This window comes from Zootoca vivipara, chromosome 12 (genome assembly GCF_965207765.1).
Source record: "Zootoca vivipara chromosome 12, rZooViv2.hap1.1, whole genome shotgun sequence".
Taxonomy (NCBI): Eukaryota; Metazoa; Chordata; class Lepidosauria; order Squamata; family Lacertidae; genus Zootoca; species Zootoca vivipara.
Window position 1 is genome coordinate 48,885,606 of NC_142595.1, and position 22,337 is coordinate 48,907,942.

At 47.4% G+C, this 22,337-nt stretch overlaps 1 protein-coding gene and 1 non-coding gene across 7 annotated transcripts in view; both read right to left on the reverse strand.

The window, feature by feature from the left end:
• RABGGTA (Rab geranylgeranyltransferase subunit alpha) overlaps window positions 1-21,278 on the reverse strand; it is a 32,837-nt gene extending 11,559 nt beyond the window's left edge. The window contains exons 1-10 of one of the 6 annotated variants that reach the window (XM_035135853.3): window positions 21,105-21,278; window positions 17,232-17,291; window positions 16,449-16,559; window positions 14,110-14,231; window positions 13,325-13,512; window positions 11,626-11,823; window positions 3,914-3,997; window positions 2,560-2,642; window positions 2,312-2,413; window positions 803-908 (exon numbers count right to left, since the gene is read on the reverse strand). In XM_035135853.3, coding sequence (XP_034991744.3) covers window positions 803-908; window positions 2,312-2,413; window positions 2,560-2,642; window positions 3,914-3,997; window positions 11,626-11,823; window positions 13,325-13,512; window positions 14,110-14,231; window positions 16,449-16,559; window positions 17,232-17,234 — 997 coding nt within the window. In that variant the 5' untranslated portion in view covers window positions 17,235-17,291; window positions 21,105-21,278. Of the gene's footprint in view, window positions 1-802; window positions 909-2,311; window positions 2,414-2,559; window positions 2,643-3,913; window positions 3,998-11,625; window positions 11,824-13,324; window positions 13,513-14,109; window positions 14,232-16,448; window positions 16,647-17,231; window positions 17,292-20,485; window positions 20,693-20,919 lie in introns of those variants that run through there. The other 5 variants (XM_035135856.3, XM_088655899.1, XM_035135857.3 and 2 more) reach the window with 5 other exon arrangements.
• Window positions 11,151-11,224, reverse strand: TRNAN-GUU (transfer RNA asparagine (anticodon GUU)). The gene has a single exon. It is a non-coding gene; the product is annotated as a tRNA-Asn (tRNA).
• Window positions 21,279-22,337: the final 1,059 nt, after the last annotated feature.

The window sequence follows — 22,337 nt, forward strand, 5'->3', positions numbered from 1 at the left end:
CTCTCAGACCAAGTGGGCCGCAAGAGCATTTCTGACACAGAACCCGAGGGACACACACACACACACTGAATTAAACTTCCCCATCTCAAACTAAATATACACAATACATTTGATTAAATATATAAAATACACAGTTATTAAATGTAATGTATTTAATAATTAAAGAAATTTAATACACAAACCGATGTATGCGCTTTCAAAAGCAACGGACGCATGACACAAAAAATAAAATTTTAAGGCTTTAAGGTGTTGTTTTCCTTGGTTGCTGCAGAGGGCTGCCAAAAAAGGACTCGTGAGCCGAAAGGTTAGACCGCCCTGCTCTAAAGTGTATCAGTTAGTCTAATACAGGCATCCCCAAACTTCGGCCCTCCAGATGTTTTGGACTACAATTCCCATCATCCCTGACCACTGGTCCTGTTAGGTAGGGATCATGGGAGTTGTAGGCCAAAATATCTGGAGGGCCGCAGTTTGGGGATGCCTGGTCTAATACATGTTAGTGCTGTCACAGAATCATCGAATAGTAGAGTTGGAAGGGGCCCTCCAGGGTCACCTAGTCCAACCCCCAACCACAGCTAAATGTCAATTATGCTGAGTAGCTCCAGTGGGTCTACTCTCAAGTCTTTTATTCAATCAATCAATCAATCAATCAATCAATCAATCTGTATACTGCCCTTCATCCGCTGACCTCAGGGTGGTTCACAAAAGCATTGGATACAACCCATAATGCTTTGTGGTTGTAAACAGCCCTGGGAACTTACGGTGCAGAGTGCAAAAGACGTCTATTGAGTAAATACATACATACCTTTAAAAAGGACACACTCCTTCTGGGACTGGCCCTCTGCCCATAAGACCCGGAAAGTGTGCTGCGGCCAGTGGTCATTCAGGGCAGAAGCTGGCAAGTCGCAGAGCTGGGAGACGTCATGATTTAAGGAAAACCGAAACCACTGGCAGAGAAACTGCTTTCCCCTCACCCCACAGATCAAGAGCTCCTAGCCTAGCCCCTTCCCTCAAATTTAGCCAATGGATTATTCATAGAATCATAGAGTTGGAAGAGACCACAAGGGTCATCCAGTCCAACCCCCTGCCAAGCAGGAAACACCATCAAAGCATTCTTGACATATGCCTGTCAAGCCTCTGCTTAAAGCCCTCCAAAGAAGGAGACTCCACCACACTCCTTGGTAGCAAATTCCACTGCCGAACAGCTCTTACTGTCAGGAAGTTCTTCCTAATGTTTAGGTGGAATCTTCTTTCTTGTAGTTTGAATCCATTGCTCCGTGTCCGCTTCTCTGGAGCAGCAGAAAACAATCTTTCTCCCTCCTCCATATGACATCCTTTCATATATTTGAACATATACTCCACTGCCTCCATCACATCAAAACAGCCCTGGCTCTCACCCTCCTCAGACTTCAGAACCTGCTTTTAACTACTAAGGTTCATCGCCAAATAGCGAACACGTACAGAGTGCTTTGACCTTGACACCAAGCAGGGCCCTATCTGCACTGAAAGCAGCAACACACCACTTTTTAAACTGTCAAATTTTGGAAGACCAAAATTTTAATAAGGAATGGGGTAAATTTATTAACTTCTCTTTAAAAACCATCGCAAACAGCTAAAATCCTTAGTAGGATTGGAATATCCTTGTAGTTTAATGGCAAATTTTGGACATGGCGGAGAGGTAAAAGATTTGGATTATCGTAAAAGATGCAGGAGGAAATGATTAGCAATGGGACCCACAAAGCGGAGGAGATTCCTTGGAATCTTGTTTTTATGTTGTAAGCTGGATATGTGACTGTAAAACTTAATTTGAAAAACCAAATAAATAAAATTCACGCGCAAACACAAATAAATAAAAATATAAAAACTGCCATGGCTTCCCCCAAAGAATTCTGGGAACTGTGGCTTGTTAAGGGAGCCGACCCGGGTCAAATAAAACTCATTTTCAAATTCTAGTTACAGGTAGGTAGCTGTGTTGGTCTGAGCCGAAGCAAAATTAAAAAATTCCTTCAGTAGCACCTTAAAGACCAACTAAGTTTTTATTTTGGTATGAGCTTTCGTGTGCATGCACACTTCATCACCCCCACCCTCTGAATATACATAAGGGTCTGGTGGCTTCTGTTTCAGTGTATCTGATGAAGTGTGCATGCACACGAAAGCTCATACCAAAATAAAAACTTAGTTGGTCTTTAAGGTGCTACTGAAGGAATTTTTTCATTTTCAAATCTCCACATTTGCCTGTTCCCCCCAAAGTGGAGGATGTTTCTGGTCCCCGACTCTTGCTGCCGAGCCCACGTACAGGGAGGCTGTAGGATACCCACATAAACCCAGGCCTGTTCCTCCTATCAGGGGTGTGCCAGCGTACGACAAGGGGCGATTCGTCTCCAAACACAATCAGGTCGTGAGATGCTGGTGCTACCTAAAAAACGAGAGAGAGAGAGAGAGAGAGAGAGAGAGAGAGAGAGAGAGAGAGAGAGAGAGAGATTGAGGAAGACCCTTGGCTCTCAAGGATGCTAGGCGGGCGGCACCGGGGCCCCAATTTCCTCCCATCCTTCCGAAACTTACTGCCACAGGGTGGGAGAAGGTGACTGCTAAGGAGGTGTCCTCTCGGCTGACGTAGACACAGCGAATTGTCGGTTCTGGGTCAGCTGTGGGGGCGACAGGAGAGACATCCAATTGGCAAGAACGACTGGGAGACTTAGAGGAGACTCAGGGCAGAAGGTGAATAAAGAATGGATAGTGTTTAAAAGATATTTGAAAAATTACTATGAGAGCAAAAATCTCCTGGCAGACCTTGAATGATTCTTGTAATGTATAGACAACAAACTAAAAGAATTTTTTTTCCTGAAAGGGGAAAACAAAGTACAATATTATGACACTGTGTAAAAAATAACAAATGAGATTCAGTTTCGCCATTTCTGCACATTCCAGAAGTTTTTTGTTTTTTTTGTATCCGTTCTTCCTTTGCTGGGACTTCTGCTTCTTCCCACTTTGGGGCAAGTAGCATTCTTGCCGCTGTAGTGGCACACATAAATAAATTTCTATACAATTTAGGTAGTTCTGTCCCTATAATTCCCAAAAGAAAAGCTTCCAACTGCAAACAAAGCAGTTTCACGACACTTTAAACCGTCACGGCTTCCCCCAAAGCATTCTGGGAAGTGTCGTCTATTGGGGTTGTCTCTCAGCTTCACTTGTCTACACGCAGTCTAATAGCAATGTCCATGGAGCTAATAATAATAATAATAATAATAATAATAATAATAATAATAATAATAATTTATTTCTCTTCCCCCCCCCCCCACCCTGCCCATCTGACTGGGTTGGCCCAGCCACTCTGGGAGGATTCCGCAAAAATACAGAGGGAAAGACAAATAAATAAACCAAGCATTAAAAGCTTCCTGAAAGAGGGCTGGTTTCAGATGTCTACAAAGAGTTATATAGCTGTTTAACTCTTTGACATCTGACGGGAGGGTGTTCCAAAGGGCAGGTGCCACCACCGAGAAGGCCCTCTGCCTGCTTCCCTGAAACCTCACTTCTCGCAGAGAGGGAACCGCCAGAAGGCCCTCGGAGCTGGACCTCAGTGTCTAGGCAGAACGATGGGAGTGGAGACGCTCCTTCAGGTATACAGGACCGAGGCCGTTTAGGGCTTTAAAAGCCAGCACCAACACTTTGAATTGTGCCCGGAAACGTACTGGGAGCCAATGTAGGTCTTTCAGGTGTTATGTGATCTCGGCGGCCGCTCCCAGTCCCCAGTCTAGCTGCCGCATTCTGGATTAATTGTAGTTTCTGAGTCACCTTACTAAAGCTAAGCAAAGATGGTTCCAGGCGAGGCTCCCCGGTCCCCTGTTCTTTCACTTCTTGTAGTGGGGCAGCTCTGCAAAGGGGAAGAGGGACAAGGGAAGGCGCATCTATTTCGTACCTCTGCCCAGGAGCCAGCGATGATAGAACCAGGCGCTCTGGTCATTCGGATCGGTGAAGAAGGCATTCTGCACCAGCTCCAGCTCTGGGAAGGAGAAAGAAAAGTCAGGAGAAAAGAAACAGTAGGGGAAGCAAGGGCCCTGGTGAACAAATGGGCCTCCACTGAAGAAGTAGCAATATTTCAATATGGTACATTCAGGTCGGTGTATGTCAACTTGATGGCCTTTGGCCAGTTTAGAAGACATTCCATCTTTTCAGGGAATTCTGGTACCAATTTTTTTGGGGTGGAGAGAGATTAGATTAAGGATCTCCTTCTGTCAACGCCCAACATCTTACTCAAACTACAGTGGTTAAAGAGTGCTGGATTTGAGAGGCGCGGGTTCAAATACTGTGCAGAATAGCTCAGTCGGTAGAGCACGATGCTCTCAGTCTCAGGGTGGTGGGTTCGAGGCCCACGTTGGGCAAGCAGGTTCCTGGATTGCAGGGGGGTTGGACTAGATGACCCGCATGGTCCCTTCCAACTCTACAATTCTCTATCCTTGCTCGGCCACAGACTTTGGGCTGGTCTCAGTCTCTTGGCCTAACTTACCTCAGAGGGGGATAAAGGAAATGGAGACAGATATTAAGATATAGAGAGAGAGAGACTCTGAATCTGTCAGGCTGGAGGGGTTTAGGATTTGGTACATCTGCCCCCAACAACACCTTCAAATCCTGCTCAGGATCCAACCCCCCTCCAAGCTGCTATACTGTCAAGGAGGCTTTGAATAGCGCCATTTTTTAAGCCTGCGGCTGCTAAAGATTTAAGAAGCTTCATGGTTTTGATTTCTCTGCTTGAGACTCATGGTATTATGACGAGCTCCCTGCTAATTCTGTAGGCAGTTAGGCTACCCTATGGCTTCCTAATTACTGTCCTTATTTGGATAAGGAATTAAGAACTAAAAAGGATTTCACGGTCTTGACTTTGGATAAATTTTACATCTACTCGACTTACGAGTTTTTATACTGAAGCTGACAACCTTACAAAGGTTTGGCCTCTAAGGCGGACCTCATGTTGAAATGTGTCTGGGTATAAATAATAAAATAAAATGTATTATTATTATTATTTACGGGGTGATTACTTTCGGTGGAAATTTGTTCTCTGAGGAGAATACAGGAGAGCATTCTCCACATTTGTCTGCAGCCTACATTTCATCTTAGGGAATATTCAAAGGTTATTTTTGTGTTTGTGTAACCTACGATGGAGTTGTTTTACCTTAACTCGGTCTTTTTGAAGTTGTATTTTGAGTAGAATGGAGCTTATTTCTATTTTTATATAGTGGACGCCACAGCACTATCTCCAAATTGGGGTCCAGGTTCAAGGTTCTAGTATTGGTTTACAATGCCCTTAACAATTTGGGTCCAGGGACACGGGTGGCGTTGTGGTCTAAACCAGTGGTCCTCAACCTTGGGCCTCCAGATGTTTTTGGCCTACAACTCCCATGATCCCTAGCTAGCAGGATCAGTGGTCAGGGATGATGGGAATTGTAGTCTCAAAACATCTGGAGGCCCAAGGTTGAGGACCACTGGTCTAAACCACTGAGCCTCTTGGGCTTGCCAATCGGAAAGTTGGCGGTTTGAATCCCTGCGACGGGGTGAGCTCCCGTTGCTCTGTCCCAGATCCTGCCAACCTAGCAGTTCGAAAGCACACCAGCGCAAGTAGATAATAGGTACCGCTGCGGCGGGAAGGTAAACGGCGTTTCCGTGCGCTCTGGTTTCTGTCACGGTGTCCCGTTGCGCCGGAAGTCCTGCTGGCCACATGACCTGGAAAGCTGTCTGTGGACAAACGCTGGCTCCCTCAGCCTGAAAGCGAGATGAGCGCCGCAACCCCATAGTTGCCTTAACCGTACAGGGGTCCTTCACCTTTTTTTACCCAAGGACCACATGAAGCCCGTTCATGAAGATGAACAGCGAGTGAAGTCCGTCCCTGGAGGGGATTTGCAAGGATTATTTACCCTCAATCACCCTTGTTTTTCCCCCGCCATACATCTTCTGCTGTCGTGGGAGCTGCCTCCATTAAGGCAGAGCGCAACCAGAAGCCTGGGGGAGCCACTTTTTGTGGTCCTATGACTTGGCTGCATGGATTCCTGTCGAACCTACAGAATACATTTTTTTATATATTCCAGCAAGCATTTCTCAACCTAAGTTTTACAGCCTTAGTTTTACAGTTTAGCCTGCGTTTACCTTTTCTATATTGCATTTCTTGTACACGAGCTGCATATAAATAGTTTGATCTATTTAAAAGCCCCCGGTGGAGACAGCGCTGGCTCCATGCTTGTTCGACAAAAGTTATTACTCACGTTCCAGGTATGCCGGGGACTAATCCTGGGATTAATTCTCCAACACAGAACAGGAGGGAACACTCAAGAGTAGCTTGAGAAACAACAACACGAAACCTATTTACTGGAAAATTTGGTGTATTAAAAGAAAATGAAGAAAATCTTCTCTGACAGGAGATGAGAAAGGACTGCCATGCATGAGGACAGTCCTTATCTCTCTCTCTCTTTTTTTTAAAAAAGGTTGTGTACACAGCATGCATTTAAAGCACCCACCCAAGGAATCCTGAGAACTGTAGTTTGTTAAGACTGCTGGGAATTGCAGCTCTGTTGGGTGTGTGTGTGTGTGAAAACTACACTTCCCAGAATTCTTTGTGGCGGAAGACATGTGCTTTAAATACAAGGTGTGACTGGAAAGTTCGGTAAACAGTCACAGAAATCGGACAGCGAGAAATATTCGAAGATACAATCGGCATCGGAAACCCACGAAATGCTCACAATTGTGCACGGAGATGAAGCTGTAACTCGAAAGACAGTGTATGAGTGGTTTAAGTGTTTCCGTCAAGGGCGGCAAATGTCGACAGAGTTTGTGACTTATTGATGCGGGATTGGTGTTTGTGCGCCCGAACGATGGCGGAAGAATGGCATATTCCGCGTGAAATCGTTCCCGAGGTTCCTGAGTTCTCCCACCCTCCATATTCTCCTGATCTGGCCCCACAGGATTTCTTTCTTTTCCCAAAACTGAAATCTGCACCGAAAGGGCAGAGATTTCCCAACATATTCACACACCCAAGCAGCTGTGATGAGGGAACTGAAAGCACTACGAAAAGAGGACTTCTCCAGAAGTTTCCACCAGTTCTACGAACGTTGTCAATGGTGCATTGTATCAGAGGGGGCTACTTTGAAGACCTATAAGGCATGTATGTTCGAATATTTCTCGTTGTCAGGTTTTAGTGACCATTCACCAAACTTTCCGGTCACACCTTGTATATGGTGGCTAACAACCTTGAAAGCCAATAAAGGTAAAGGGACCCCTGACCATTAGGTCCAGTCGTGACCGACTCTGGGGTTGCAGCGCTCATCTCGTGTTATTGGCCGAGGGAGCCAGCATACAGCTTCCAGGTCATGTGGCCAGCATTACTAAGCCGCTTCTGGCGAACCAGAGCAGCGCACGGAAACGCCGTTTACCTTCCCGCTGTAGCGGTACCTATTTATTAAAAAAAACCTCATAAACATGCTTGAGACGCAGCTGACTTTTCCATTGACTTTTCACCTTACGGTATTGGGGTTGGAAGTTCGTGTTGGCCTCCTCGCCCCCCCCCCCCAGTCCTGCCCCACACCAAAAGAGCCCGATTATTTGCCTTCCCTCATAAACCGAAACTTCCAAGTTGTAGAAACCACCCAGAAGTTTCTGGCTGGCTCATGACAAAGTGGAAACCGCAAAGACGCAGCGGTTTGGCTATTGTTCATCTCTTGATCCTTTCTTTAAGCTCCGAAGCCGAAAAGAGAAGACGGTGGAGAAGGAGGGGCGGAATCAAGAGAAGATTGCATGGGAAAGCGACCAGCCTCTCTGCACGGGATTGTATTTTAATCTTGCCCTGACTCAAAAGCAGCTCGGGGCTATAGGTGGGGTTCTCCCCCCCTTCCTTGCTTCAACCTCACAATAACCCTGCAAGGTTGAAAGTGAGGTACCCAGCGAGCTTTGAACGTGGGTCTTTCCATTCCTAGTTTGATACTCTTAACCACTACACTGGGTTTTGGATAACTTCCACCTATGGGGCCAGATCGTCCCCTGCCCTGTCCTGCCACATACCCAAGCAATTTTTTTCTGGCCTCTCCAAGACTCCACAGATTTTGGTGGAGGCTCCCCAATTTTATGATTATTAAATTAAAAGCAGGCTGCAGTTGGTTTTCACTTGGCGCACCAGGTGCTGGCGGCAAAGGTTTCATTCGCGATAAATGGCAGGTGATTTAAAAAATAAATAAATCCCAATGCTGATCGAGGAGATTCTACACTGACAAAGCCTTACAGAAAGTTGTACGGTACAACCTAATGAAGATATATGATTGTATGGCTTCTTGCTTATTACGTCTTTTTAAAATACGAATTCTTTCTTGCGAAGGTTTTTTTTTCTCTTTCTTATGATGGCTGTGGATCCATGTAATTCATCTGCTCACAATTTTGGTTTGCACAGCTTTGAAACATTTCTACATCAACTACGTCCGAGGAAAAAATGATGGGAAAACCCAAAATAACTGTAGCTCAACATACTATACTCTCTTTTAGCTGAATTCTCACTTTATTTTCTCGCATACAGAAGGGAGTGGAAATTGTTCATTTGTTACAAAAGCTTTGCAAACGGGAGAGAATTTCATTTGAAATATTTAATCGTACCCTAAATGTCTGTGCATTTGTCTGCCTGCCTTCTGAATCACTTAGTTTTATCGCTTTTTTATTTTTTTTATCGCTTTATTATTATTAATATTCTGTTGGGAACCACCCAGAGTGGCTGGGGAAACCCAGTCAGATGAATGGGTATTTTATTATTATTATTAGCTGGCCTTTAAACCAGTCCTGGGTGATTTACTGATGCATTGCCATGAAAGGCAAGAAGAGGAGAGGATAGGAGAAAACCACTTAGCACAGAGATCGGCATCTGTCCAGGTGGCCCCTTGTTCGTGACCGCTCCGTTTCCAAATCCTTCCTTGCGAGCCGCAGGGAGTTACCCACCCTCGTCTCTCTTGGCTGAGCTGGCTCCAGGCAAGGCTCCCACGCCCCAGCCCTGTCTCTCAGGCCAAACAAAAGCACCTGCGGGAGACTGAAGGCCGTGAGTGGCAAAGAGGGGCCACGCCTCCATCTGATCCGCTTGGAATTTCACCTGCCCAGGTGAGGGCCGGGCCTCCGGGGAGCCGAGAGAAGAATCCCTGTGTACACTTTTTACTCATGCCGAAGTCATCGCCGTGCACCCAGGACTGCGCCCAGGACTGTCGAGAGGGGACGGCCGCCGTGATTCACTGACTCGCACTCACCGCCGGCGCTTGGGGAGGGGGGGGGGAAGAGTTCTGGAGCCCTTGGTGAAAGGGCTGCACCTGCTTTCAAAGCCTCCTCTTCCAAAACTGGGAACAGAGCCCAAGAGTCTTGGGTGCCCTGGCTCCTAAAGCAGGTTTTGCTCAAGCTGGCGGGCTCATGGGCGTTGTAGGACTACAACTCCCACCAGCCCCAGAGAGAAATCTCAGCCCGAGAGCTGCCAGCTGTCATAAGAAGAGGCTTGCTGGATGAGGCCTGCCAGGAAACCAGGAAGCAGGAGCGCTTTGCAGTGGACGAGGCAGGCTGATGTTTTGAGCAGAGGATGTAGCTCAGTGACAGAGGGACTGTTCTGCATGCAGGTCTTAATTTCAATAGCCAGTTAAAAACATTGGAGGCAGCAGAAAAGGCCTAGAATCATAGAGTTGGAAGAGACCACGAGGGCCATCCAGTCCAACCCCCTGCCAAGCAGGAAACACCATCAAAGCATTCTTGACATATGTCTGTCAAGCCTCTGCTTAAAGACCTCCAAAGAAGGAGACTCCACCACACTCCTTGGCAGCAAATTCCACTGTCGAACAGCTCTTACTGTCAGGAAGTTCTTCCTAATGTTTAGGTGGAATCTTCTTTCTTTTAGTTTGAATCCATTGCTCCGTGTCCACTTCTCTGGAGCAGCAGAAAACAACCTTTCTCCCTCCTCTAGATGACATCCTTTTATATATTTGAACATGGCTATCATATCACCCCTTAACCTTCTCTTCTCCAGGCTAAACATACCCAGCTCCCTAAGCCGTTCCTCATAAGGCATCGTTTCCAGGCCTTTGACCATTTTGGTTGCCCTCTTCTGGACACGTTCCAGCTTGTCAGTATCCTTCTTGAACTGTGGTGCCCAGAACTGGACACAGTACTCCAGGTGAGGTCTGACCAGAGCAGAATACAGTGGTACTATTACTTCCCTAGATCTAGATGCTATACTCCTATTCATGCAGCCCAGAATTGCATTGGCTTTTTTAGCTGCTGCATCACACTGCTGACTCATGTCAAGTGCCTATTTCAGACTGCAAGCGTCTCGGAACGGGGCCTTGCCTCCTGTCCTTTGTGAAGTGCCACACACACTGACTGCACCAGTAAATTGGTAAGAAATTGGTATTTTAGGGTGGCAGCACTCACACTTCGGAACTCCCTGCCTATTGACATCAGGCGGGTGCCTTCGCTGTAGGCTTTTTGGAGCCTATTTTTGTTTAGCCAAGCCTATCCAGTCTAAAACAAAACAAAACAGGTAAAGGCAAAGGCAAAGGACCCCTGGATGGATAAACTTGACAATGGGCTATGATGCCCATCTTCGCTTTCAGGCAGAGGGATCCGGCGTTTGTCCACAGACAGCTTTCTGGGTCGTGTGACCAGCAGGACTAAACCGCTTCTGGCGCAATGGGACACCGTGATGGAAACTAGAACAAGAAACACCATTTACCTTCCCGCCGCAGTGGTACCTATTTATCTGCTTGCGCTGGCATGCTTTCGAACTGCTGGGTTGGCAGGAGCTGGGAGAGAGCAACCGGAATAGAACGCTGATGTGTGCTTTTACGCTGTTGCTTTTTAGAAGGTTTTAAATCGTTGCTTCCAAGTGTTGTTGTTTTTTAACTGATTATTTCATTTTTATATCATTGGTGTAAACTGCTTTGAGTTTGCTTTTGCTTTACAGTCAAGTGGTATATAATTTTAATGAACTAAATAAATGAAATAAAACAACACCACCATTCAGAGCCTCTCAATACCTCTCTCTCAATTTCCAAAGATCCCAGGAGCACTGTAATCCACACTTTCATTCAATCATAGAATTGTAGAGTTGGAAAGGGCCGTGAGGGACATCTAGTCCAACCCCCAGCAAAGCTGGAATCTTTTGCCCAAAGTGGGGCTCGAACCCATGACCCTGAGATTTAACAGCCTCATGCTCTACCGACTGAGCTATCCCAGCTATCATCCAATGTGGCACAGCAGTTTAGGAGCCCATGATCAATAATCGACAAGATCTCTAGTCGGTGGGAACCAGTGCCCAAGCTTGCTTGCTTTCCTCCTCCCTCCCAGTTCCTTTTTCCTCTTGTGTGGTGTCTCTTAAGATTGCAAACAGGACTTACCACCAATATTGTGCAAGACACCCTGGGAGCCTTTCCCCCCCAGCTGGAGAGCGGGATAAAAATGCTTTTCAAACCAACAACAGCATGCCTCCCTAGGGGGACCCCTCCCATCGACTCCTGCCATGCCAACCCAACAATAGGAGGTACACCGAATCATTTCCATGTAGCCCGGTTAAGGAGCTCGGGATTTCCTTCCATGCCCACAGAATCCGCACCGTCCACCCTTCCCCAGGATGTCAACCTTTCAGCAGGATGTCCTCCGTGATCCGGCCTTGCTGTTGGGCATCGGGGTAAAGCTGCGGGAGGAGGTGGCTGCGATAGTGCCAAGAGGAGTAGTTGGAGAAGTTCCGGGTGATGAGGCTGTCGCTGAACGCCAACTCGTCCTGGGGGGCGACCTGAGACTGCCGCACCACGAAGCGCCGGTAGTCCCAGCAGTGAACTGCAGGGGGCAGGAAAGAGAAATAGGGAAGAGTGGCGGGGAGGTCAGAGGTCAGCCTGCCCAATTACCCTCCTCCCCAAAGCATACCTGCCAAGTTCCTCTCTGAAAAATAAGGGACCGGACCGAAAGTAGCATACCGGAAGTCGCGCTGCAGCCATTTTGGAACTGGGCAGAGCAGCATCAAAAGTCGCTTCTGAGCATGCTCCGCCCAGTTCCAAAATGGCCGCCGCGCCAGAATAAACCGGGAAAAAACAAAAAAACCTGTTTTTTCGGCTGGGGACAGCTGGAAAAACGGGGGTTTCCCGGGGAAAACGGGAGACTTGGCAGCTATGCCCCAAAGGCACTTTGGCTTGGGAAACCCAGCCGGATGGGTGGGGTATAAATAATAAAAAGTTAAATATTATTGTTATCATTATTATTGGCTGGTTTTCTGATCACACAGACCCTGGGACTCTTAAGAGCACGAGAAGAGCCTGCTGAATATACGTCCCAAGGAGATTTAGAGACATAACCTTCGAGACAGCTACGGTTTTTGGAAAAACGAGAGCACCCAAACAAGAGTGAAGAGCAACACAAAAGGAACACTTAAGAGCAGAGGCGCTTTTCTCTGGCTTAAAATGTATTCAGTTGCTCCAGAAAGCAGAGAGCAGGCGCTTGTCATGTTTGGACTGTTCTACTGTGGAGCGAGCGTCTGACATTGGGGCGACTTTTAAAGGAGGGAAAATCTCCTGCGGAACAATGTGACCGGCTGGGTATATGAAGGATTATGAGGCTGTCTCTTGGGCAACCTTGTTCTCAGCTGTACAAGCATCTTAAGGGGGCAGGTGATCAGCATTAAAGGATTTGACACCTCTCTCCCATCCTGCCATGGCGATTGTTGGCTGGATGGAAGACAGTGCTAGAAACTGAGATACGGCATATAGCTATGAATGATAAATCAACACGTGCCATTAAGGTAAGATGGGGAATATGCAGGAGAAATGATTTTGAGGAGGTATGGAGGGTGCTTGTAGAATTTGCACCGTTGAAATGGAAAGGGGCCAAACCATTGCAAGAGGCGCTGGAATTTTGGGAGGCTGGATTAGTTACAATGGAATGGTCTCGGTGGTGGAGTGCACATTTTTATTCTTATTCATGGTTATTACTTTGTCAAAACAAAACAAAAACAATTTAAAAAGAGAACCAAAAAAGAAGAAATAATGAAAGAAAAGGGGGGTGGAGGACTGGGGGGTGAAAGCTAGGAGCCAAATGGGGAATGGCGGGTGAATTGTGGCTTCGTTTGGGGGACAAAAAGTATTCAGAGTTACTCAGAGGCAATCTTACAGGGCTGCGGAAAGTCAGGGGCAGGGATGAGCAATCATGGGATGGTAAGAGTTGAGAGGTACCCCCAGGGACCATCTAGTCTGACCCCCCCTTCGATGCGGGAATCTCAACTAAAGCACCCATGGCAGATATATGGCGTTAGGAACGGAATGAGGCGAGGAGGAAGGAAAAGGCCTACAGTTGCGTTCGTCGCTCTCCAGGAACTTGCTGCACAGCTCCAGCTCACGGGCCCAATCCGGCTCCGGGGTGTGCTCCATCACCCAGCAGCGATGGTGCCACGTCCCATAGGATTTGGGGTTGACCCGCAGGCAGGACTCCAGGAAGGGCAGCTCTGCCTTGCAGAGGGCTTGCATCTCCTCCGGGGTCCTGGCACGGAGGAGATAATAATAATAATATAATAATAATTTATTACTTATACCCCGCCCATCTGGCCGAGCCTCCCCAGCCACTCTGGCGGCTCCCAACAGAATATTAAAAACACGATAAAATATCAAACATTTAATACTTCCCTAAACAAGGCTGCCTTCAGATGTCTTCTAAAACTCTGGTGGGAGAGCGTTCTACAGGGCGGGCGCCACCACCGAGAAGGCCCTCTGCCTGGTTCCCTTTAACCCCGCTTGTTGCAGGGAGGGAACCGCCAGAAGACCCTCGGAGCTGGACCTCAGTGTCCGGGAGGGACAATGGGGGAGGAGACGCTCCTTCAGGTATACTGCGCCGAGGCTGTTTAGGGCTTTCAAGGTCAGCACCAACACTTTGAACTGTGCTCAGAAACGTCCTGGGAGCCAATGTAGGTCTTTTTGGACCAGTGTTATGTGGTCTTGACGGCCGCTCCCAGTCACCAGTCTACCTGTTGCATTCTGGGTTAATGAGGAGTATGTAGTCACACCTTGATTACAAAGCACCTGCCGCCCTATTTTACCCCCTCCTCTCACTCTCCCCCCTCCTACTCCCGACTCCACTCACTCCTCCTGCAGGTGAAGGAAGATCTCTCGGCGGAAGTTCCAGAGGGTGGCAAAGTCTGGGTTGGCGCCCAAGATCTGGCTGGTCAGCTCCAAGGCTTCCTTGTCCAGCTGCCCCAATTTCCTCTGAAGGAGAAGAAAGAACACACACGTCTGCTTTTCAAAGTTGGAGTCTAACAACGGAAAAAGGAGTCTTTATTTAGTGTCATTTGCCCAAATGCAGCAGGTGTCTTCTATGCCAACTTTTAAACGCCGGATGAAAACTTTTCTATTCTGCCTGGCCTATGCAGGCAATTAAGAGCATCATCCTTCGATTTGGGGCTTTTTCCTATGGTGTTTCTCTCTCTCTCTCTCTCTCTCTCTCTCTCTCTCTGTTTTATTCAATCAATCAAATCTTTATTACGGTCACCGACCAGCACAGTAAATTATTGCATTACATCATTAAAATTGATTTTTTAAAAAAATATCTAGGACTCCTGTTGGGTTACGACGGGCGCTTCGTTCCCTGGCTGATTATTGTCAAGAGAACCATCTTATTATCAACTACCAAAAGACTAACGCAGGCACGTCCAACAGGTAGATCGTGATCTACTGGTAGATCACTGGATGTCTGCAGTAGATCACTGGTAGATCACTGGTTCCCCCCAAAGAAGCTGAACAACTGTGACTCCCCTAAAAAAAGTTCAATATTTTAGCTCCTCCCTGAAAAACTCAACAACTTTGACCTGAACCCCAAAAAGGGGGTAGATCACTGCCAGTTTTTAACTCTGTGAGTAGATTGCAGTCTCTTGGGAGTTGGTCACCCCTGGACTAAAGTAATGTCCTTTGCTAAATGTCCCAAAATTCGAACGTGGAGTATATGGTCGAAGAACTGAACAAGTGCATAGTTTTAAGTACTGTACTTAGGAATAGTTTTCCACGATAAAGGGCTAAAGGAAGCCCATATAACCGAAGTTCATAAGACCTCTGCTGCAATTCTAAGCTTCTTAAGAACAAAAGGCGCTCACTATATACCGGCGGCACTAAATATGAGGCGAAGGCACAGGCTCAACTGCTCTATGGGGCTCAACTCTGTGCCCCTCCCCCTAATCTAAGTCTACTAGAAACAGTCCAGACTAGGTTAATCAGAGCAGCTCTCCAGACACCTCCTTGCTTGTCAAATTCAGCTCTGCGGTTAGAAACAGGAGTGATACGCGTGGAAGCCAGACTCTGGATACAAGCCTGTCATCTACGGCTGAAATTACACCTTAACCCTCAGGGCCTGGCCCTGCTGATACTGAAAGAAAAGTACCGATCTTCTTGGAGCGGAGCCATTGAAAATAAGTTGTTAAACACAGGCCTCCAGCCAACTTACCTCATTTCCTGTGGCTATAATACAGCTAAGGAATATAGACAAACAGAGGATAATTGATATTGAGAGGCAAAACGACCTAAATAAGGTCCCCCTTTTTCTGACTCCGGAAGAATGAAGATAACTTGTCGCTTCCAGCTGAATATCTAACTCAAGTAGAAATACCATCTCATAGAAGGGCGTTCACTCTGGCCAGGCATCACATTCTGCCTTCAGCTGTTTTATACGGGAAGTTCAGACGGGTCCTCTTAGAAGACAGACTCTGCCCGTGCAATTCTGGAGAAGTTGAGACCATTGACCATGTGTTCTTCCGTTGCTTTCTTTATAGAGACTGTTTTATTTGTTTTATTGAGATTAGCTTCTTTTATCTTACTCCTGCAGCTGGTTGCAAGGCGCACCTTGGTTTTCGAATGGTTTCGGGAGTCAAACGGACTCCCGGAACGGATTAAGTTCGAGAACCAAGGTACCACCTGTATTCCACAAGGGTGAATGGAGTTTGTTTATAGCCCCCTGCAATGCAGGAATCCCAACTAAAGCATCCATTCTGCTTAAAAACCTCCACCTGAAGGTCCACCACCTTCCACTGTTCAACAACTCTTACCCTCAGAAAGTTTCCCTGACGTTTAGTCGGAATCTCCTCTCTTGTCATTTTAAACCATTGGTTCAGGTCTTACCCTCCAGAGCAGGAGAAGACAAGCTTGCTCCATCCTTCCAGGTGATAGCCCCTGAGATGGCTACCATATCTCCTCCCAGTCCTCCTCTTTTCCAGGCTGAACATACCCAACTCCCTCGACCGTTCCTCATCAGGCTTGGGTTCTTAGACCCTCGATCACCCTGGTTGCCCTCCTGCTTGGTGGTGGCACCCTGGGAGGTTGCCTTTGTGGAACTGATCCACGACAGGGTGAAAGCTGCCTTTGTTTGAGAAGGACGGAGAATGGAGAGAAGGTCCTTACACCTTCTATGCCCCCTACAACTCTGCCCAGCCCTTTTACCTTCTCAAAGATGGCTTTTGTGGCCGTCACATATTGGCGCAGCTTCTTCTCCCGCTCAATGCGCTTGGCTTCGGCCTGCTCCTCTGTCGTTTTAACCTTCAACCTGCCGTGCTGTTGAGAAAACAGGAGCCAATCTTTAAGTGAGGCAGTTCCTACATTGGGCAACTCCCTGGCCATTAACATTTAAGTACTGTGGTACCTCTACTTACGAATGACTCGACTTACGAATGTGTCTACATACGAATGGAGCTCCGTCCGCCATCTTGGATGCTGTTTAGATAGGATTTTTTCTACTTACGGATTTTTAGATAGGGTTGCTTCGACTTGCGAATTTTTTCTCCCAATGCATTCCTATGGGATTCGACTTGCAATTTTTTTCGACTTACGAATGTGTGTTCGGAACGCATTAAATTCATAAGTAGAGGGACCACTGTAGGTGCCTCCCCTTTTTGGAGCCTGCTAAATTTTTTCTTCTTTAGGCAAGTCTACTCAGTTGACATGTAGTTTTCAGTTCTATTATGTATTTTGGATCTCTTGATTTTGTTCATATTTTGATTTATTTATTTTTGAAGAAAAAAATCCTTGCTTTTAACTTTGGACTTTTCTCGACAAATTTCTGCTCTTTGTGAACAGAAACTCTTATTTACACTTAGGCAACCTCCAAATTCTGTTCAATAAATAAGCACAGCAAATAATAAAATAAAATAACGACACAGACTATAGAAAATGCCCGGGAGAGACCACAGAAAGAACAACACTCGCCAACCTCTGGCGGCTACTCACCATATTCACTGCACAGCAAAAATGACTCCCAGAGGCAAAATGAGGAATTAATTATGTATTCTGGGGGGAAACAAATGAAGATGAGTAAGATATGGACCCCACCTTCAGATGCTATTTCTTTCCCCCTTTATTACAATTTGAAGCCCCACTCTTCTTCCAATGAGCTTAAAGCATGCATGATTCTCAATGCCACCCCATCTCTTTCCACCCTCACAACAACCCTGTGAGGTAGGTTAGGCTAAGAGCGACTGGTGGCCCAAGGGTGCCCTGTAAGCTTCGTAGCTGACCAGGAATTTAAACCTGGCCCTTCCCAGTCCTAGACCACGCCCCCTTCCTAACCACTGCACCACCACTTTTAATCTCGGGACTCGCTCCTGCCCTTTTTTTTTTTTTAAAGAGATTTTTATTAATTTTTCAAACAAGAAATACACAAACAAGACATATAATATAACACTGTCCCTTCATTTTCCCTCCACCCACCGGTCCACTTCTGCCACCAGTAGGGCCCGTGTGCTTTAGGAAACAAAGGGGTCCAATTGTGAGTTGAGTTCTGCTTCCCCCCTCCCTCCTCCCTCCATATCCCCCCCCTGCCACTGAGAGAACAGGGAGGAAGGAGTTATGGGGATCTGCATCCCCCAACTCTTTCATAATCATATTAATAAACCTAGAAAAAAAGAGAAAGAAAGAAAGGAAAGAAGGGAAGAAAAAAAACCAAAAAGAAAAAGAAAATTGGGAAGAGTTCAAACTTCCCAGTTCTTATTATTTTGACATCTTAATTGCGACTCCCTCGGTTGTCTTCCTCATGGTTTTCCTTGCAAATTCTAATTACTTGTGGCGAATTTTCCAACTCAGCTTCAAATCTTAATCTTATAATATTAACTCAATCCTCCTCCTTTTTCATGCTGCCCTCCCACAGGTCCCCTCCTGCCACAAGAGGTGCCTGCAGGGTACAGTACTTCCAAGGTTCCATTTCCTCCTCACCCCTCTGGGCACCCCCTGCCACTGAGTGCCTCAGAGTAAGGAGAGGGGGGCAGGCAGCTTTCTGCCTAAACACCTCACTTAACCTGCAATAATTTACAGTAACTTAAAACTTCTTTCCAAGCCATTCTTATACTCCCTTAAGGAAACATAACACTTTTTTCCCTTTCTTTTTTACATTCCATCTCCTCTCCCTAAGTCTTTTTTCCCCCAATTGGTTCAGCATTTCCATTGTCATGCCAAGATTTCGAAGACCGTCTTTCAGAAACCAAAACAATACCTTTTAACTAAAGTTTTTACCCCACACCCATTCTTTCCCAAGTCCATCTCCAGGCCTTTGCCCCCCCCTGCCCCTGTCCTTCCCATCCCTCAAACACCCCACTCCACATTTTAACCCCTCCAGGATCTTCAAATCCATTAAACTTTAAGTCCCTTAGTCTCTCATCTTCTTGTTCTGGTTGTTTTTCTTCCTTTTGGAAGTCATATTTTGCTTCATCCCAAACAAAATTGTCACAGTCCAAGTCCTCTTCCGATTGTTTCTCCTCACACACAGTCTCAGAATCAGCAGTCTCCAAATTTAAATTTAAATTATCCTCTAAGTCCTGGACTTGGACTTCAATCTCAACTGGTGGTAAGTTGGGATGATGCCATTCCTTGTAGAAATCTTCCCATGACAGCAAGTAGTTCAGTACAGTCTCCTGGAAGGCTCGAGACAGCTTTGTTTTCATACCTCTCGTAACCGCAGATAAACAGGGGGTAGGGAACAATGGGTACTGGAAAATTCCTCTCTCAGACGATCGACTCCATTTTGGCTGTTCTTTTTCTTGATTCTTAACTCAGTCCCAAATCCATTCTTACTTCCAATTTAAATAGTTCTTTCACTTTTACCAACAATTTTTCCTGTTCACAGCAATACAATCAATCCACCCGGTCTTTTGACAGTTTGACAGCTTTTGACAGCTGTCAAAACACTCTTCCCCTTAATGCCGCTGTACCTCAAGGGGTGCCGGACTCGGGGGCTGAGATGGTTCCAAAAAGTCTTTTTTCCCTCTCGGGACCACAGTTTCAAATTCTTTCGTTATTCAGCTTTGGATTTTTTTTTCCAAACGCCTCCCAGTTTCCCATTAGGAAGAGACCGGCTTCCGTTTCTTTAAGTCTCTCCTATTTTCCAATCAGCAAATTTAGGATCCCGATCAAAGTTCCACTTACTTCTTTAGGAATCTTTAGTATCAAATTGGAAGAATCCGCCGCTTGCCGGGTCAGGACTCGGAGCTTCGCTTCCCGGAGGTAAGATGTGGCCCAAAATGGCTCCCGCGGTTCAACCCCACCGGCTCACGATCGCTCTATTGAGCTCTCGGGCGGCGGGGGATCCGCCAAACGGAGCAGCCGCTGGACGCCTAAGTCATCGGAACTCTCGATCCGATGCTTTTACGGGGAGTCCGCTCGCTCTGCGGACTTCCCCCCCCCCTCCGAGAAGCCAGGGACCTCGGCACGCGAAGTCCCTGCGTCCTTCTCACCGCCGCGACGAACCGGAAGAACCTGCCCTTTTAAGTGTGCAACCACACAATGGCACCTTGCGCTTTCCTTACAACAGGCCTGTGAGGGAAGAATAGCCAGGAATCACAGAACTGCAGAGTTGGAAGGGACCCTGAGGATCATTCTAGGCAAACCCCCTGCAATGCGATAATACGTAGCTGGGATTGACCCTGCAACCTTATCAGCATCGCGCTCTAACAAAACGAAGAAAGCAGTTTTCCAGTTATGGGAGGATCTGAGCATCCTTGTCGGCTGCGATTGAATGACGCACACATCGTTCGGAAGGGCAGTCCCCATGTAGAAACTTCTGGCCAACCTGTTGCCTTCCAGAGGTGTTGGACTACAAGCTCCCATCAGCCCCAGCCAGCAACACCTGGAAGGTACCAGGTGGGCAAAGGCTGCCTTGCAGTGTACCAAAGCCATCGCCGGCACCTAGCACCTGTGGGCAGCTTCTGCGGCCACAACTGCTGGTGCTCCCTGGCCCCATAAGTTTTTCTTTTTGTGCCGCTCCAAGCAGCGTCATGCAACGGGGGCTAGCTACTGTTCCAGTTGCCCACAATGCCCTGCCATCCCTCTGGGCATTATGGGAAATCAGAAGAGCTGGGTGGGCTCAGCCACCCAGCAGGTGGTAGGAGGCAGCGATGATGCTTCTGAATACGAGTTGCTGGAGACCGCAGCAGGAGGCGAGAGGGCTCTTGGGCTCAGGTCCGGCTTGCGGGTTTCCAGAGCCAGCAGCCCACCTAGTCCAGCATCCTGTTCTCACAGCGGCCAACCAGCCTTCTCCTCTGTGGATTTGTGCAATCCGCTTTAAGGCCATCCCGCTGCCTCCTGTGGCAGGCAGTTCCACAGGTTAACTCTGCAGGGCGCTAGCTAGACCCTTTGCCTGATTGGAAGCCCAGTGCCCAAGGCAAAATGGCATTATTTCAACAGCATGGCACCCCTTTGCCTAGGCCAAAAAAGCCAGCCCACGTGATGGCCACATGCAGCCACCCTCTCTGGCCTGCCCGTTTTAAATCGCAACATGGGAACGAGCAGGAGGGGTCGCCTGGGAAAGGCTTCTGTGCACCCGCCACCCCTTCAGCCTTCCCTCCTGGGTGTACAAATCATCCCTCTGCCTTCCTGAGCGATGCACTGAAAATGCAATTAAGGCAAGCAAAAAACGAAACAAAACCACCAGCACTTTTGCTCCTCCTGCTCCCCACCCCTTGGCAGGGGTGAAAATGGTCTCTTCCGAGGAAACCTGGCCAAGCTCCCAAGGGGCGAGACCATCCCGAAAAGGCCCGCGGGGGTGGGCAGGGTGGGTTTCAGGAAAAGGCGCCGCTGGGCTAATCCGAGAAGCCTCTAGGGGGCGATACCAACCCGCACGGAGGAGAGGGGTGGATATGGAAGCGTCCCGGGCCGCGTGGTCTCGTCCGCAGCGACACAGCAAAGCAAGGCTCGGCACCTGAGGGCGATTCCAACTGGGGCGGAGCGAGGAGGGCGGGGGTGTTGCGGTGTGTAAATAGAACGTACCATTGCCGCTCGAGGAGCATCGAGTTGAATCCTCCTGAGCGGAGGGAGCGCCTCTATTCTTAAAGGGGAAGCGCTCTCTCAGTCTCGCTCTTGCTCTTAAAGGGAAGGCAGTGGGAAAATCCCTTGCGCAGGCAATTAAGAGTATACATCACCCACGATGGTCTATTGATGTTTGTTTACAATTTCTTTTTGCTTTTAATTTCTTCTTTTACTTTTATGATGTTATTATTGGGTTCTGTGTTTTTATATTGTTGTAAGCCTCTATGATACATTTTAATGATGCAGCGGTATATAAATTTAAAAATAAATAATCATTTATAGGAATCAGAATTGTTTTATGTGGCTCCTAATAGCAGTTTGGGACCCAGGTGGCGCTGTGGTTAAACCACTGAGCCTAGGGCTTGCTGATCAGAAGGTCGGCGGTTCGAATCCCTGTGACGGGGTGAGCTCCCGTTGCTTGGTCCCAGCTCCTGCCAACCTAGCAGTTCGAAAGCACGTCAAAATGCAAGTAGATAAATAGGAACCGCTACAGCGGGAAGGTAAACGGCATTTCCATGTGCTGCTCTGGTTTGCTAGAAGCGGCTTTGTCATGCTGGCCACATGACCTGGAAGCTGTACGCCGGCTCCCTCGGCCAATAATGCGAGATGAGTGCGCAACCCCAGAGTCGGTCACGACTGGACCTAATGGTCAGGGGTCCCTTTACCTTACCTTTAATAGCAGTTTAGAGAAGGGAGTCTCTGCCCCAGGCTGGTTGCAAGCAGAGGAGTAGCACTGAGGTTTTCAAAAGAAACTACCGGTACTGTACTCTATTCCGAACTTTAAAAGGGGAAGCATAATGCTGGTGGTCAACAAAAGAGGTTTAAAGACTCAAGGCAAATCCCAAAAAATGCAGTATAAACACCGACAACTGGGAAACACTGGCCTGTGAGTGCTCCAGTTGGAGAACAGCCTTTACCAAAAGTGTCATGGTCTTTGAAGATGCTCAAACTGAGGTCAAAAGTGAGAAATGAGCCAAGAGGAAGGCACATTTGGCAAACCCTCACTGTTATGTACTGAGCTGAATCATAGAACAATAGGAA